General features: G+C 36.9%; 1 protein-coding gene across 4 annotated transcripts in view; it reads left to right on the top strand.

The window, feature by feature from the left end:
* BLNK (B cell linker) overlaps positions 1-14,552 on the top strand; it is a 96,706-nt gene extending 82,154 nt beyond the window's left edge. For all 4 annotated transcript variants that reach the window (XM_084526569.1, XM_084526568.1, XM_084526571.1 and 1 more), the window contains 13 exons: positions 342-370; positions 660-755; positions 1,572-1,614; positions 2,927-2,954; positions 3,286-3,358; positions 3,722-3,752; positions 4,827-4,869; positions 5,637-5,715; positions 6,424-6,455; positions 8,391-8,470; positions 11,560-11,643; positions 12,394-12,549; positions 13,802-14,552. In XM_084526569.1, the coding sequence (XP_084382695.1) occupies positions 342-370; positions 660-755; positions 1,572-1,614; positions 2,927-2,954; positions 3,286-3,358; positions 3,722-3,752; positions 4,827-4,869; positions 5,637-5,715; positions 6,424-6,455; positions 8,391-8,470; positions 11,560-11,643; positions 12,394-12,549; positions 13,802-13,921 (894 nt within the window). In that variant the 3' untranslated portion in view covers positions 13,922-14,552. The remainder of the gene's footprint in view (positions 1-341; positions 371-659; positions 756-1,571; positions 1,615-2,926; positions 2,955-3,285; positions 3,359-3,721; positions 3,753-4,826; positions 4,870-5,636; positions 5,716-6,423; positions 6,456-8,390; positions 8,471-11,559; positions 11,644-12,393; positions 12,550-13,801) is intronic.
* The last annotated feature ends 4,663 nt before the right edge of the window (positions 14,553-19,215 follow it).

Here is a 19,215-nt window from a genome sequence, read left to right as displayed (position 1 = left end):
TGTGATAGCAATCCAGTCTGGGAAGCAGAAGCCTAAGGGAATGCTCTCTAGAAGCACAATTGCAGCAAAGAAGCAATGACAGTTCTGACATAGTAATTTTCTTCCTACTTGCTGGTTTTGACATGACATACAGCCAAAGTAGTGTGCTTAGGGCTTCCCAGGCACTGGTGGTGACTTCCTGCCTATCCTGTCCACATGAAGATTACCAGACAGAGCTCTAGTAGAAATCTATCCTTCAACAGAAAAATAAGATATTGCTATGATGATGATATTATGATCATAAATATATATTTTATGAAATCAAAAGGTGACTAAATAATTTGGTTCTCTTTCTCTTAAAGGAAAAACCTTCACCATCACCAGCAACCAGGTAATTCATTGCTATGAATGTTTGTGCATTATTTAAAGCTTGTCAGAAAATATATTTTTCTCATCTAGATGCTATATATTTAATGAATCTCCTTATGTAGATTTTCTGCACAAAGTTTGTCATCCATTTCAATGTTCAATAAATCAAACATAGTACATATTAAAAAGAAATATCTCTTCAGGGTACCTCTTACAATTTTGAGGGTGCTAAGGAGGAGAAAGTAGTAAATAAAAGGGTAAGCACTCTGTTAAATGCAATTTTCCTTTCTTAATTCATGTTTTATTACTAGGTTCACTAAGCCACTTCCTTCTACGCCTGCTCAGAATATAGAGCACTCCCAAGTGCACAGCATGACCAGAGAATCACCTAAGTTGGATACTCCCAGGTAAGTTAACAGCAGCTTAAATTGATATCAAATAATAGTGGAGACAAATTTTTCTATTCTGTGTAGCTTTCAGACAGAAAAGCAGTTGTCAGGACATGCAAACAGCTAGGGATGTTGGGACAAGTTAAGAATGGAAGTTCCCATTTCCTTGTCAATTTCTGTATTCAAGCCAGTTTGCCCAATGGGTACTATTTTTTTGAATAACCTTGTAGGAATCCAGTGCAGGGGTAAAACATCTCTGCAGACAATTTTCAAGTTCTACTACCAGTCTGTGCCCTTGAAACAAGATATTTTTGTGGTGGATAGGGGCAAGGGATGGCAAATCCATGATTTATATTCCAAGTCTCTGGATGAGAAGTAGTAAAAGAAACTTCAGTATGCAGCCTATTTCATTCCTGTGCACCCAGAAATGTGGGAAGCTGCTTGGAAACAAAGCAGCTGTCTCATCTGTAGGCATCATTCTACAAAATAGGCCATATGTTGCAGGAAGAGCAGGTGGCACAACACTGTTATTGTGTTTGGTGAAGTCCTGTGCACAGCTGCACGGGACCCAAAGCTCAGGACAGAAGCTCTTCTGGAAGGGTTGTGCACACTAGGGCCCAGCATCACAGCAACCACTGCAGTGGTGCATACCTGTGATTAAATCCATCTACTTGGAGACCTTTCTAGATCTTGAAGCACATACCTGAGCCAATCAAAACCAAAAAACCTTACTGTGTATTTGTAAAAATGTGTGTGTGTATATGTGTGTGTGTGTGTATACATATATATGATATGTAAAAATGTAAACAAAACCTTACTGTTTATATTTTCCAGAAATGTTTTGCCTCTTCCCAGAAATCGTCTTCATCTAAAAACAGTGAGTAAATAATGTGCCCATTTAAAGAATGTGTTAAATTTCTGCTTTTTTGTGGTTTTGAGTTCTTTTTATCAGCTGAATTAAATAACAGAAACAGATGACTTTGAATGTCAGATTCATCTAATATTATAATTACCACTATTAATTTTTTGGACAAAAGAGGTACAGCGAACATCTATATTGGTCTAAAAAAAAAAAAAAAACACAAAACTTTACATGGTGTAAAGGCTGTATCTCAGTGCACAGAAATAATTTCCTGTACTAAAAAATACCAGCTGAACTGAGAACTTTACTGTCAATAGCAATGGATGATTTTGCCTGATCAGAAACACCTTCCTTGATCATGACTCCTCAGATGATGAAAACAGCACCAAGGATGAAGCTCCCAAACAAACTCTCATCTGTACAATGTGTGTAATGGGGTACTTGTAGTTACCCAGTTTTGCACAAGAATCAGCCTAGGACAGAATTATGCAGTCTAGTTCAAATGTTTAGGTCTTTGCTTATTTTATAAGTGGCAAGTCCTTACAGTTTTAAAGACAAACACAGAAGTGTGAATGATATTTGGCTAGTGTTGTGCCTTTCCATCACTGACTATGCACTCTGACAAATAATAACTGAAACACGTCTTACTGCTCAGCTCATTCTGAACAATAACCTGCATTATTAACCATGTTAATAGAACTGTAGCCCTCATTCCTCTCAAAGGCCTGGGCTGACTGGGAGAAAAGGTCCTCCACATTTTACTCCCTCAGCTGTTGGATGATGGATTACACCTCTCCAACCAGAGAATGGATGCATTGGTAACCAACGTTAGTGAAAAGCCATTAATCTGCATGTCCACTGGATGAAGATGGACAAATCGGTGCCTCTTGGAGAGGTACTTGTCATATGGGAGTCCGATTCCTTCAAGGACAATATCTGGGAATAGAAAGCATCTACAAAAGAAGCTATGCAAAGAGTTGGATCACTGTGGTTCTAGGATGGTGAAAAGACAGTCCGCTGCACTCACTGCCTTCACTACCCTGAAACGTGAACCAAAAGATCTCACTGCAAAAGTCAGGGCTAATTTTCTGCATACTATAAGAAATCCAAAGCTTATTGTAATGTTAAAAATTAATTGGTTTGCCTTTTTTTTCAAATACCCTAATAGAAGTTGATGAAAAAATATACTGTATGTTATATGCATTCTGAACAAATCTACTTTTAAAATTACTACAGATTTCCAAACCCAGAATGTTTATGCACTTCCTCTTTAAAATTTGTTTACTTTTCTAATTCTTATCAAATCTAACACATTTTTCCATTACAGGACCACGAAGCAAACAATAACAATGACAGTAAGTATTCTGTACTGAAAACATTGTGATATGAGCAGGATTTGTTCTCAACGTGTTATTGGTGACCTTAGTATACCATGTAGTGGAGTGTGTCAGTGTAGATTTGATCCGTATCAGTCAGCAATAAGCAAGAAATGTTACTGAACTATTTTCTAGTATAACTGGAGTGAAAACACGTCAAGAATAAAAAAAAAAAATTAAACCAATGGATATTTTTTCCTCTATCTCACTGAAATGCAGTGAGGAAACCCCACTGTTTCCTCACAGTTTTTAAAGTTTTTTTTATTATAAAGCTAATACTGATTACTAAATAGTTTGTATCTGCTTCTAGATCATAGCTTCGGTAACACACAAGAATCCAGATTTCCCACTGGATCAGCTCCATCTCCATTACCGAGGGTCCTGTGAGTAAAAAATATTAATAAAACTACTTCTTTGATGGGGATGGGGCTAATTACTAGGTGGATAGGTGTTAGCTTCTAATACTTTTCCTATGGTAATCAAAATTCAGGAGTAATTTTTATTGCTGTTCATGAAAGATACACAGACTAGGTGAAGGCAAACTATTCTTTCAATATTTCTGGAGGCATACTGCTTGCGTGCCAGTGCCATTGTCCTTCACTGCCTGCCACTGATGGCAGATGCTGGCTGGCTTGCTGAACTTAGTCACATACCACAGAAAAATGGCATGCACATGCTTAGTTGCTAAATTACTTTGCAGATACATGGAATTAACTCTACTCTTTTTTTTCCCCTACAATCTACAGAAAGAAAACTTCTAATGCAGTAAATCCAGCAGTAAGTTGATTTGTAATTGCATAATTAAATGATAATTTTACAGGTGATTTAATTTTCTTGCAAAACTCAATTTGATCGTAAATTTGGTTAAAAAATAAAGGCATAGAAAGAATAGGAGAAGAGAGTGATGATGAAAGGAAATACTTGGGTGCAGTTACATGAACTAAGCAAAAGTGAAATAGCTCGAGTAGAAGAACATTTAGATTAAATGGATATTTGGATTCAGTGCTCTAGGATGTAACAATAAACACACACTGTAAGGACTGAATAAAATGAGAAATAATTCACGGGGAACGTGGGCTACTCAGAAGTAGTCCCTGAAATGTATGGGTCCTGCATAAGAAGCACATGGATTTATTGTAGGAGTGATAACTCAAGAAAGATGCAAGATGATAGCAGAAATTCACTTTTTTTTTTTTTTCCAGTAAGCATTTCATCATTAGGAAAATATCCCCAAACTTCTTGTAGAAGAAAGTGTGAGAAGTTGTTGAAATTTCCAATTAAATTCATTTGGAAAAAATGTTTTGAAACTGACACTTTTCTTCCCATTTTGAATCAGTTATGATTAAAAAAAAATAATGAAAAAGAAGGCTGGCAAAGTCTTTACTGCCAGCTAAACTGATAAATTATACTTCAGTAAAGAAAGAGAAGTGTGTTCAGACATCTGTAAGCATAGTTTGACAAAGATGATAATATTCAAATGTTGATTCACAAGTATTTGGGATGAATTTCTCATTTTTGGACTTAACTTGAAAGCAGAAAAAGAATCATAAATTTACCAATTTGAATATTAATTTTAAAAAAATACCAGTTTGTGTGTACTAATAGATGGACAAAAGTAAAATTCAGAGATGAGTGCTTCAAGGCTTATTTCCAAATCCACTTCACAAAATCATTCACTGTCATACAACTAGAGTTTCTTCACAAAATGGCCATACCCCTATCTCCGAATCTCTCCTGGATGCTGTCAATTTTAAATGTAAAGTAGTTAACAACGCTATAGGAAGATTAATGTTTGCTGTATAAATGATGTGCCGCTTAATAATTATTTGACTTCCTTGTATTTTACTGCAGAAACCATGCCCACCTTCCAGAGACACCTCAACTCTAAACGAAGGTAAATTTTCTCTACTACTGTGAAAAAGCTGACTTTTACCAGAATTTCATTTTCTTTTATTAAAAACATGCAGCGAACAACATCACATTAAATTTATATTTGTTATTTTAGGGGGGAGGGTGGTTTTAGCAGTTTAGAACTGGATCTGGCCAGCCTTAATTGCACTGAGCATCATTGTTTTCTAAAAGCAGTTACAATAACACTGCTGAGGTTACTGGCAGTGCAACCCACGACATAATGTACCAGCTATGTGCCATATAGTCCTCAAAGTGGAGAAGAGGGAAGGGAGGGGAAGTGCGAGCTCATTCTGAGCTCAGCAAGAACCACCTCACACAGAGCTGACTGCTGGCAAGAGCCAGTCCTTCCCTGAGACACAAAATGTGTCTCGCCTCTGTGCAAGGCAGCAGCTCCTTGAGGCCAAAACTCAGCAGGAGTTGCTGCCTAACATAGGGGTGAGATGCAGCCAGCCGGCCACGCTCTTGTAGGCAGCCTGCCCCTGCGGTGTCCTTTGTGTCACACAGCTCGCCTCTCAAAAGGCAAGTCTCCCACTGAGTTCCTGAAGGCATCCAGAGCGCAGCTATTTGCCTATAAATTTGGTAGTATGCCACTAGTCAGTAACAGAAGTAGCAGGATGGCAAATGTAAGAAAATACTCTGAAATTATGACAATAAGAAAAGAAACCCTCCTTTGACTACTGGGACTTTCTTATCAGGGACAACATATTTCTGAAGAGATGTTGACTCTAATTTGTTCTTCCCAAACTACAGAAAAACCTACAGCAGCAGAACGACGACGAAGTTCCAGCCACGATCTTCCCCTTCCACCCCTTCCAAGTGGTGCCCAAAAGTAAGATCCTCTTTCATCATCTCTTGAATGTTTCAGCGCACCAGCTCCTCCTGCTCAGTCTGAACATAGATGTGCAAAGTTCAAAGTTCCTTCTCTTGCTTTTTAAAACTAATTTCTTGAAACCTCACAGTAGCAAATAAATTAAGTAAACATGGCAAGTACACCCAAATACTATAGCCACCACAAAAAGCATGGGAAGCTTTAATCTCTAATTAGGTGATAGAGATTTAAATCAGATATTTGAATTCCTAATTGTCAGTACTAGCGGGATAAGATTTTTAAAATACCTGTGCCTTATCTGTCAATGGACGAAGGGAGGAGATGGGAACACATTCTAGTTTTGCAAGCTCCAAATACATAAAATATATATGATATATTTAATACTTATATGTATAATATAATTAATACTTATATAATATTATACTTATATATAATATATATTATATTATAACTGTTCCTGGACATGATATTATATTATAATGTCCATATATATATATATAATATATATATAAATATATAGATAGATATAGATCCATATAGATATATATATCCATATATATATTATATATATAAATACTATATAATATAATATCATGTCCAGGAACAGTGCTATATAATATAATTAATACTTATATATATAATATAATTAATACTTTCAGAAGAAGGTAGCTCTCAAACTTTTCTGTAATCTCTTGATATTTATTTCAGATCTTTGCTCCAAAAGGCCTCAATTCTGCCAAGTAAGTATTGTTCGGATTTTGAGTTAAAATGTGGTTGATTTGTAACTTCAGATTAATCTTTGAATTAAGATTATTTCAAGATGCCATCCATATTCATTAGTTTAGAATTAACATTTGGTCTCTGTAATGCATATAAAGAGGAGATTGGGTGTAGTTCAGCTAGTAAAATTAAGGGATTGCATTGGGTTTATTGTCTAAATCAATGGAAATTGGGTGTCTTGCTCCCATTTGTTACTACTGAAAATTTCTACTAAAGGCAGCTGGGTCCCATCATAACAAAGATCCAGTCCATCTTCCTTGTCACAGAAGAACACCAAATATGTTTCTGGGCTGTTTCAGGCTTCTGTTGCCTAGAAGCCAGACAGATTTTTATTACACCCAGCCACTTAATCTCCCTCTACTACGGGAAAAGAATAGATACTTTTATAATGGCAAATGCTAATGCTCTTCTTTTAAGTAATACTTTCGAAGAGAGACTTGGAGTTTCAGTTTACAGCTAAAAACAGATTAGGCAATGTGTATACAGACTCTTTCGCTCAGAAGTGTAAACTGTCTAATATTTCTCTAGTCTCTTGTTAGCATACATTTGTCTGCCCTGCCTACCAGCCCCTTTCCACACGTATTTCAGTATGAACATATCTTTCACGCTGTAAATAGATGATAATTGCACATAGCAGTCTGCATATGATGTAGCTTTACACTGTTCTTAGTATTTCTGTCTATTTCTTGGAAATGTCTGCTTGTTGTATGTTGCAATTACATCTTCTGTGCTACGGAAACATAAGAATGGTTCACATTGATCCAGTAGCCTGCTCTTAAGTTCTGTCTGTCCCTGTCACACAATTGATGTGCTTCAATTTGTAGCATAAATTCTTCTTAATCCCTAAAGTGTAACTCTGTGCTAAGATGCTAAATGATACACTAATTAGCAAAACTTTCTTTAACGCACTCTTACTTCAGACAGCTCCATTTTTCCATTTCTTTCTATTTATTTATTTATTGTACAGCTAAGGGATCTCCCATTTTAATTTCCTTTTGTAAAGTTTAATCAGCCTAACTTTCAGCAATTCTTACTTATTCATACAGTGAATTATTCAGCTCTAGCTCTTGTAGCTGGTCAGTCAAAATTTGACAGAAAAACAAAATTCTTTAGTGGCCTTCCTCAGGGGATTATTCATTCATTGAGACGTGAAACTGTTTTTACAGTTTCTCTTCTTTACATGGAATGCAACTTGGAATACAAGATATTTGTCTGTTTATTACAAATAAATTCTAAAACTAGTTTAAACACACCTTTGGGATTTCCAGTCCAACTGTGTGTTTTTTTTTTTTTTGAGTCACTGCAGGATCATTATGATGAGGTCCTGTATAACACTCACTGCTTTCTGAAACCAGAATCTAAATCAGAATTATATTAGTGAAGATTTGCTAAAGCAATCTGCAAAATATCACATCCAGGAACAGTGCTAATAGTCCTAGTAGCTTTTTTCCCCCAAGTAAAATAAACAGAAAATAAACCTTCCATAATGACAGAATATTTTCTACAATCATCTTCTCTCTGTGCACTCAGTAATAATTGTCCACTGTAGGTACATCTATCAAGGTGCTATTTTAACAGACAATTATCTATACTTATTTCCCATTTCTCTATCATATTATTAATGTGCAACACTACTCAACCAGCTTCCTTCCAGTTTTTAGATTTTTTTTTTAATTATTTAACATCTGTGTTTCAGGTGCAATAACTATTTTCTACTGTGCTTTGCTATCACAATTGTAATTAAGCTTCATAATGTTTCATACTAGTTCTGCTTCGCCATTTTGCTGCCTGGAGTTCTTCCTTTCCAGATCTTTCACAGTCCTCATAACAAACCAATTTCTTACAGTAAAACAAGGCATAGTTTGAAAACTTATGCATGTTTTTCTCTTTTACAGAAGTGCCAGAAACTGCAAACCGTTCTCTGGGTATTTCCCCTCATGGCAGCATTTCATCCATTTCAAGTACTGCAGACCAGGTACAACATCAACTAAGTTCACGTTGCAGAAATTTCCTTATCCTTTACTTTAAAATAGTATTTCCTCCTCTCTCTAGCAACTGTACTCCTTTGCTAAGGACATGCATATTTCTGTTTGCAGTGAAGATTTTCTGTGTCACAAATCACCTACATGTTTGCTTTCAGTCAAAAATGCTTAGAACATATAGCATAGGAGAGCTTTGACAGACTGTAGAGAAACACATATTTGGCATTTTACCAAATCTTGACACTCTACCAGTCATTAAAAAAAAAAAAAAAAAACTGTTTTAGTTAAGTTTCAGGTCTTCCTGACTCTCCAGTTTGTAATAATTCAACACCATTTGAAACAAGGAAAACTGTGATGATGTACTTCTGTCTAGACGGCTGTGAAGAGCTTATAATTTGCCTACTAATTTCTGATGTATAGCTGTATATATTGTCCTGAAACAAATCACACCAAGCCAATACAATGAAGACATCTGCAGCTATTAGCATTAGCCTGCACAGATGTGATATGCTAAGAAATTATAGAAATTTGTAGGAGGAAATGGAGATGGTTCTGCTTACTAGTCCAACACAGCAGAATGCAGAGGGCAGAATTACGCTGATGAACATTGCCTTTTTCATTGGAGTTTGGGGTGTCAGCAAAGTTTTAGGGACCAAGAAGGAAATCAGTGCTGTTTTGTAGGGGGAGGCACCACAGCATCCTCCATGTTTTAGTTTCTCCCATGTCCAGCTCTTTTAGACAGACCTCATTACTGTTAATACTGTTAGTTTTATGACCAATTCATTTTTCTGAGTTTTGTTGCAACATTAAGCTTTGAATAATCTAAGCAAAGGAAAAGTTGTTTTCATTTCAGTGCAATTCCCCTTACTCACATTTTGGATGAAAGGAGACCACAAAATGCAGGAAGCCATTTTTATTAGCTTAGTAGTCACAGACAAGGTAAAAATGTTTCTGTTGATTGCAAAACAAAGGCCTTGTTATGCAGGGCCAACTACATGAAGTGTTCTAAAGCCTGCATGAAAAAGGTGATACAACAGGGAAGGATACAAAGGACTGGAACTTCTGGAACAATTTTAACAGTATGTCATACTGGATATTTATTATAAAAAAAAAAAAAAAAGCTTTCAAATAAACAATCCAGCAGACACTGAAATAAACAGCTTGTAACAATTACATTTGCAGCTTTTATGTAATAGCCATGGGCAAAACCAAAGTTTAATAAAACATCCATTTTGTTTAAAAAAAAAATAAATAATAATAATTAAAATTAACTGTTGAAGTTAGTGTTGTTTTCCCACCAATTACATACAATGGTGTTATTGTTTGCTGTAGCATACTGCGCTATACAGGTGCTTACAGACTTGATTCTTGCCTATAAGGTTCATTATTTGTTTGGTTCACATCCAAACTTTGGTAACAGCTCTCTGCTGCCAGACTGTAGCCCACAGATAGTGCCAGGAAGAAACGTTTTGGAGCAGTTAATTCTTTCCTGTTTTGTTGTACAGAGATTGGTTTACTGCGCTCACTCCTTAAGTGGCTGAGTACCATGCGTACTTGCAAGTCTTCTCATTATGCCCTTTCCAGTATGACTGGAGAAATGCATGGCAAGAATTTGGAGGTAAAGTTGCACGTTATGGTCTGACCCAATCCACACATTCAGTGCAATGCCCACACAAATGAGGCTCTGCTCTCTCTTCACTGTCAACTCCCCTCCCAGCCACATGCTTCTCTGGTGTTCTGGCCCTGCAGTGAGCTGAGCCCAATTAAACTGACAGAAAACCAACCTGGCTGTCAAACACCCTGCCAGATTACCAAAGAAAACTATCTCACCATGAGATCAGGCTAGCAACAAACTGAGCACAAGGGAGAGGCCAAGGCATTCCATTACTGGCAGCACTGAACCAGCTAGACCAACTCAGCCAGAACATGCAGCTTCGTCTTTAATCTCTGTTGTACTGAGTCGACAGATTGCTTTCATAAAGCTTCTGTGAAAATGAATTTTATCATTAGCTTGGTTACTATAAAGTTGGAGGAAAGCCATTCAAATGACCGGGAAGGTTAATACCCAGAAGTATTCATTTGGAAATACTCAGGACTATTTCTACAGCCTCTCTGCTCACTTGAGTTAGTTTTTGCATCAACCTTCTCAGCAAGGGCTTTGAGAATTGCTGGTTTTATAACCTGTTAATTCATCTTCTAGCTATTGGATCCTCATAATGCATAGGTCTCGGACTTTCTAGTCACTCATTCCTATCCTTTCTCTGAGTATAGTTTCTTTCCATACCTCTCTAACATTCTCCATTCCCTTTCCTAAACGCTCCTGTTCCCAAATTTACATTCTATTCAATACATTCAAATTGGTTGAGAGCACCATTTGAAATGTAAAGATATATATTCAGACTCAATTCAACAAAGAACCTGAACTGAATCCAAACCTGTCTCAGTTGCTGAACTGCTTTATAAATAGAGCAACGACACTAGTTCTTCCTATGTTTTGTAGACCACCATCTATTTGTATTCATTTAGGAAAAGGAGCCAAAGATGCACTTATCCTACCTCAGTACTATCCCCATGCAGGCAATTTTGACCATGTTCACAAATCACCCTAATTACACGGGAAATTTCATTCCCAAAATTAGATACCTATCTAATCTGGATGCTTTATGGGCTAGGCCACAGCTGAGCAGCATTTAGATTGTTAACAGTCAAATTATTTCTCAACAATACCTGAACGCCCTCTCTAAATTCTATGAGAATATCTTTCTGCTTTAAAAATGCCAAACCATCCTGCAGTTGAACCTGAAAACTCTCCACAGGGTATGTTTCTCTGTTCTGTCACATATCAGCCTTCTACCAAACATCTGTTACCACTGTTTTGACAGAGTTTTTTCTTTAGCCTTCCAATGAAAATGATAAATTTAAATTCCTAGCAAAAATTTTCTGAACTCGGTGTTTCCTGAAGTGTTCTGCATTTGATTTCTTCACAGCCGTAATTATTTAGTAGTAACTCTCCCACAGGCCAGATTCTTTATTATTATTGTTCTTATTTTACAGGTGAAACACTCTCTCTTTTTCTTTCTAGGATGCTGGTGTTCATAGTAAAGCATGGTTTGCTGCTACCTGTGATCGGAAAACAGCAGAAGATGCACTGTACCGATCAAACAAGGTAGGTCACTTTTAAGGAATGTCTGTTTTAGGAAAAACTTAAAGTTTTATATCAAAAGATAACCAGAAATATTCTAAGAATGTCATTTGTATAATGAACAGGTCAGAATACCATGCCATGCAAATACTCTCAAACATGAAATTATTGTGGTAGCTTCAAGACTTACACTGCAAAGCAAGCTACTACAGAGTAGAGAGCTCAGGAAGATCTCACAGAACATGTGCATCCATTAAAATGAGAGGCCAAGTCCTGTGCATTTTATCTGCAGCATTTTCACTCTTGAGGTTCCTTCTCCTTAACTTCGTAAAGCAAGATGGGGTCAGAGCATGGGGGTTAGCATTAGCATAGGCTACCGCTAGCACTAGACTACATCAGTAGCTGTAGGTGCTTGTTTTATCCAGAGTGCTCTGGAGAAACACCCCTGCTGTGCTTCCTTGCCACTGCCAGTAACTTCATTTCCTAACAATGTGTGTACTCCAACAGACTGCCACTGCCTGTTCATTTCTTCTTCCTTTCTCTGGCTATGATAAAACAGGCAGCAGCAAAGGTGGCTCTTAAACTTCTGTAAGCTGTTAGACAGTAGGAATATGTGCTACTTCCCATCTCCCACTGTATAGTTTTGTTAATGAGAGAAAAGGATTTAACACTGCTATCGATGAAAAACATTACATTAGAACCATACTGAACTGTTTGGAGAAAAAAAAAAAAAAAGAAAGAAACAAAACCTGAATACAATTATTTTCTTTCTAGGATGGATCTTTTCTAGTAAGGAATAGTTCTGGACAGGATTCAAGGCAACCGTACACACTGGTTGTGTTTTATAACAGAAGAGTATACAACATTCCTATACGATTTATTGAAGCAACAAGACAATATGCACTGGGCAGAGAAAAAAATGGCGAAGAGGTGAGATTTCTATTTTTCCTAACATTCCATTCAGTTATCTACCTCTTACAAGCAAGGATTAAGGTACATTGCAGTATGACCAACAAGATTCTCCATGTATTAAAATAAAAGTATACCCTGTATAATGACTGAACTACCAAGCTATAAAAAAAGTGTAACATCAGTTCTTGTGTATTGTGACTAATTAAAACCAGAGATTAAAAAAAAAGTTTAAAAACATGCTCATGTAACCATTTTGAAAAGTTATCAGGATTAGAAGTGCAGCTACTAGATAAATCTTTAGCCACTTCTACCACCTATTTACTTTCTACCTAAGACTAATTAAATTTTTGAAAAATTGTAAAGAATAGCTATGCTCAAAAAAAAAAAAAAAAACTATTAAGAAAAATAATTGTGCTTTTAATCCTATTTTCATATAAAGAATATGTTAAACTTTAGTTCTAGAGTGCAAAAATCACTGCTTAGCTATTATACCACAAAGATGATTATCCTGACAGCAGCACATAGACTTGGATCCCAAACACCAACAAAAATTTGGTTTTATCACTGCACAGAGGAGGCTTTTCAGGGATGCAAAAGTTGACTTGCTTCGGCCTAATTATCTGCCTCCCAGGTAACAGCTTTTAGGTTACAGAATAAATGGAGTAAATGGGCCTGGAGTTAATCTGGCTCTCAACAAAGGGTCAAAAATTACCTCGGGGGAAAAAGATAGTCGGTCCCACATCTCTATTTGGATTAAGACCAAAAAAAGCAACAAGAGGCAGCGGAGTCAGTGTATTAATTTACAGTGACCAGCATTAAAATGGCATGGCTAACACAGGGCCCGTTGATACCTGTCTGTATGATGTTACTCCTGGAGCTGGCCAGCACTCAGAGGTGGCTGAACCACAAATGAAGCAGATTGCAAGTGGCAACACTCTGTAGCTTGATATATTAGGGTTATCTGTATGTGGTGTCACTTCAATATGCAAGGTAACAAACTGTGGTTCAGCTTGTGCAGGCAGCAATCACAAATGGAAAGGAACGTGAGATGAGAAAGCTAGTGGCAATATCTTCCATTGTCCAAATCTAATCTATTCATGATTGGAATCAGGACTGAGAGCAGGATCAGCTCTCTTACTAAGAGGCAGAATGTTTCACTTGGTAACAGTCTTAGTTTGACTCTTCAATAAGATGATGTAGTGATCACTGTCAGTGTTACAGCAGTAAAGGAAGCCAGCACTACTAATTATTTTCTCTTTTCTCTATCCAGCGCTTTGACAGTGTTGCTGAAATAGTAGAGAATCATCAGCATACCTCCCTGGTACTAATTGACAGCCAAAACAACACAAAAGACTCAACAAAACTGAAATATATTGTAAGAGTTTCTTAATCAAACTGAACTGCTATGATGAAGACTGGATTTAATCATTTATTTCAACATTCCAAAATATGTGCATTGGGTATTAAAAGAATGACATCCAAAATGATGGAAAATATTCTTTAAGAACGTCTACGGAGTATTAAGAGATGCACTTCATCAAGTTCAACCCCGTGCCATTTTATCAGAAAAGCGTATTGAACAAGAAGCCAAAGCAGATACACCATCATCTGTGATTTTCGTCTGTGATAACATAGATATTGAAAGTGGGGTGAACAGCTGCATACCATGGCCTTGTCCTCTGCCTGCTATTTAAGGAGAGATTTCATGTAGGACATTCTCACTTTAAATGTGAGAATACCCACAGTGATCTACTCGTTCCATTTTTTAGGTTTACCACAGATCACTGCTTTCAGTAATTTCTTTGTGAAGTGCACAGCCCCAGAAGTTAGAGCAACTCAACCTGACGTACTGCTGTGTACAAGCTGTAAATAGGACTGTACTTCACATGAATAAACTTCACAGCAATAAAGCTGTCACTGTTTTAGACTAATGGACATGTCCTTTTCCTTAGCTTTACTCTGTCTCGTTAGTATTTGTTTGTATTTTCAAATATGCAAATAAAATTAAAAATACCATGAAATCAATTGTGTACAGAGACATTCAGCGTTGTGGATGTCTTCAATGTATATTTTTGTATGAGCTCCTTTACAAGATCTGTATTTACAAAAGCTATTGCTTTTTAAAGCTTTAGCATATATACTTAATAGTTCTCAGTGTTTTGTCTTCAAAACCTTGTTTCTCAAGACCCAAACGCACTGTTTCTCATTGCTAAACTAAGCATCAATTCAATTCTTATAATAGGTTTACAGACACACACACGCACAAAATCAAAGCCTGTTCTATCACAGCGGTTTGCTTATTGTATTATTGACGACACTGTCATTTCCACCAAGGATGAAGTGGTGAAAATTCAATTTATTAATGCGTAAATCACACTAATGAAAACTCTTAAGAACAGTTCTTAATTAGTTTCAAAGGTGTTTGATTTGGTTAGACCTGAAAATTAATCCATCTTAATGACATTTTCCCAAACTGACACTGTACTATACACTGCTTTTCCTTTTTGTTCCAGATTAGGCAGTGTTTTCTAAGATTACCTTTACGGCAAGCTTGAGCCTAAAATTGTAAGGTCTCAGCAAGTCACATACAGCTATGCTGTAGCTATACTGTAGAACTGCGTCCTTGTGGCTTTGAGCAATTCCTTCTACAAGTAATACACCTGTCTTCTAGAAATAACTGCCTACTAATACAGTGATGTTTGGCACATGGCTGCCTACCTTGCTGCATCTCAGTTTTGTCCCTTTGCAACATGGGTAATACTATAGTACTTATCCCATATGTGATGCAAGTGAGACCCTGACAGGTAAAAAACTACATATACAGATTTTACTGTAAAGTAAGCAGACTTGTGTAAGCTTACTTTACAGTATTACATAAATACTTTCTAGGATATTGTTCAGTTGATACTAATTAGTGTTATATTAATATTATTATTCTTAGGACTAGTTTAATGTGTAGAACATTAACACTTTAAATATACTTTAAATTCAAGGCCTCAAAACTAACAAAAGACAAACCTATTAGTGTCTACAAGCTTAATTTACTCCTTCTATACATTTAATCTGAAATTAAATACATGAAACTTCATTTTAGAAGGTTACCATTTCAAGCAATACTCACAATGGAAAATACTCGGTGAAAAGCACCCTTTCAATGTTTGGCTTGCTTTGCATTCAGGTAAAGCCTTTGCCTTATTCATTCATGTATGGCACAGAATTTAAATTGTTAACACAACTCTTTGTGTCTTGTTTCATTATCAGATGCTCCTCACAAAAGTCTACTTACAGTTTCAGCAACAAAACGAGGCAGGGATTCAGTAGGCAATGCCTTTCTCCACAAAGTAACTCAGGATGTAACATGCTGTATTAAGAAATCTGGTGACAATAATTCAGCAGCCAATGGCAACCTGGTGCAATCCTGTACCTGACCATTTTTCCTACAGCTGGTGTATTGCCAGCAGCTGCCACTAATTAGTGCCAGCAGGTGTTTCCATCAGGTAACAGATACATTAGCCTGACTTCTAGAAGACATAGCAGCACGCCTCTCCCCTTATATTTCTCTGACGTTACTATGTAATTTATCTCCCAACTAGAAAAACAAAGGAAGAATTAAAACTACAACTAAAAAAGTTGGCTTTAAAATGCAATCAAAGCAGAGCAGGTGCATTTTTTTTTTTCTAAGAACTCAGAGCAAAGTAGCATATTTACTAACATATGAAAGAGCAGGAGTGTTGTCTGCCTACCTGATCTAGAAAGGAGAATAAAGGGAGTATTGTAAATTATTCTGTCAACGTTGCTCCATGAAAGGAGTAAGAACTTGTATTCTCCAAAATCCAAGCATTCAGGCATGCAAGTTATAAAACTACCCTCCTCCTTCAATCTATAGCACCAGCAGTAGAAACAGATTCTTAGGAAGTGTTTAAAAAAAAAAAAAAAACACAACACATCTCACATGACAACAGCCCTGGAACAAACACTGAACATGATTTTTTGGTTAAAATTTTGGAATTACTGAAGTAGGGAAACCATGACTTACTGATGAACACATCTTGCAAAGAATACACAATGGGTTAGACTTCAGGCCAAGTATATATTTGCAAAGCATTTTCTCAGAGCATTTTCTCACTTACTGACCCTGCACTTGCACTTCTGTTTGTGTGTCCCAAAACACTATAGCCACACTATAGCTTTCTTATCTTGTTACATGTTGCAAACAAAACAATTAAAGATTACTGTTTTTCAGTGCTTAAATTTACAAGCTGTCACTCTTCAAATCGTTACTCGCACCTCAATTTGTCACATCAGACATTACAGGCATTAAATACATGATTATTTACTATTTTACCATAAATATTTACATATTTCAATTGGTTCACACATTATACTTTCGGATAAATCCTAGCTGCGTAAGCAAATATTGTTGCTTGTGGGACATTTGTAGGATGCCTGCCCATTACTGAAGCTAACAAGCAACGTGCAAACAAACACTGCAGGAGTGAGCTAGTAGAAAAGTAGCCTCACATTATTAAGGCAGTTGAACACGTTTTTGAAGAACCTCCTACTGCATCATCCGCTGCAATGCTGGTCAGATTGCTTAAGCCAAATTTTCTGCTGCTGATCTTTGTGGTCTTAGTTTCATGGAAGCCTGAGACTTGAGATTCCTTGAAAGCAGATCCATAGAAGTGCAAAACTCTTATGACTGCAAATGAAGCATTACAGAGGAGCTCATACAAAAGAATTCTATATTCAGAACAGTACTTGAGCAATGTGTACTAAATAATACAAGGACATAATTAAGAGTGGAAAACAAAATATTAAATCACTGCTTATGAATAAGTAACAATTCTCTGCACTGAATGTGATGGATGTCCATGGATAAAGTACACATGGCAATGAAATAATATTGTATAAAGCAAACTTATTTCAGCATTTGCTAATATTACAGAGCTCTTTTTTTCACAGTATTGTTAAAGGTTCTCCAGGCAAAAAAAAAAAAAAAAAATCCAATCAACCACAGTTGTCACTCTCATGATTCATCAATTTAGAGAAACACCCTTGAACTCTATAGCAGAGCCTCTACCTCAGCACTATGGCAAAATCCAGAATTCAGAGGTTAAATTTCAGAATTTATGACAGCAAGCTGAGACAGCCTATAGATCCTTCCTAGCTTAAGACTTTCTTATCCTTTCCTAATGCTGTTTATTTCCAACACACTGCCTCACCCCTACATTACAATAGCCTTCTTCAAAGATCCTAGCCAAATTCACATCAGAGCTCCAGCCTGCTGTGCAGCACAAAATGAGCTGATTTTGATACAGAACACACACCAAGTTCATTTTCACCCAAACTATGCTGCCTTGACTGGCTCCCATAGTTCAGTTGACTCCCATACATAACTCACTAACTACAAACTGGCACGGACCTTCCTGCCAACAGACACATCAACGAAAAAAATAAAAGTAATTCTTTCAAAATCATTTTCATTATAACTTTTTAAAATGCAATCTAATTCTAATTCTGTTTTCAGTGACATCCCTAAGAGACTGAATTATTTCACTGGTAGCATGTCAGTCTTGACTTTCACTGTATGGAAATAGGCACAGAAAGCCACCATTCAACTTGCACAAAACCTAAAGTCTCAGTGATTTAAGTGACCAGCCTTCCCCAAGTCCAGTACTCAATTTTGACAGTTTTTTATGTTGTGAAACTGACTTGCACACCTTCCTATACTTGGGCAAAAACATACATAACCTTCCTTTACTTGGGCAAAACTTTGACTACACTTCTGCAGTTGTTGAGCACAGCACTCAGCTACAACGCCAGAAGAGCCACTGCTTACTGAATGTGCCTGCTGACAGAGATAAGGCTGGCTTCAATTAAACCTTGCTGTATTCCTCACCAATGGAAAATCTGTAATTGCACAGGGTAGATAGAAGAATCTTCCGCAGCATGTTTACTTGAATAGTGTAGGTGGGTCCCATCACTCCATGCAGCCTCAGGATCACCCCACCTGACCTTGCAGATAGTATATCAGTAAGTTATTCAAGGTTTTCATGAAGCCCTTAGGACATGGCCAACGACGAGTGACACCATCGACTACAAGGGAAGATGTGAATTGTAGAGTGCCTCATCTCGGAACCAAACTGCTTGTAAAGACTGATACAAACACCAGGTGCCATGTGCTAAGGGCACTCCCACTGAATCTAGCCTCTGGGTTCACTTAGAATCCAGAAGATAAAGCCTCTAAACATAATAATCACTACACGTAATAAGGACCCTCAGTCGTATACTCTCAGTTACTATAGATCTGATAAGGTCCTTTGTTTATGTAAACAGAAACTTTTAAAAAATGTGACTCATATTCTCCTTTCTTTATCCCTAAAACTACAAAGAGGAAACAAGCAGGTTCCTGGGAGTATTACCCTACTAACCATCAAAATGAGGACAGAATAGCTGAAGCCTTGGTTTTGCAAAATCCCCAGTACCATAAAAGGTTCATCTGAATAAGCAACAGCAGAATACCATGTAATCATTATGGGGACAAATTACATGCACCTGGAATAAAATTGTAATTATACAGGCCATTATGGTGCCTTGCACTGCTGGCCTTCCTACATGGTTTGTGGCAGCCATAGTATATAACAAAACCAGGAGTATTTTCTATAAATGCTCACAGTCATATTA

Source organism: Aythya ferina, assembly GCF_964211825.1.
Source record: "Aythya ferina genome assembly, chromosome: 7".
NCBI lineage: Eukaryota > Metazoa > Chordata > Aves > Anseriformes > Anatidae > Aythya > Aythya ferina.
This window is presented reverse-complemented; position numbering and strand designations above follow the sequence as displayed.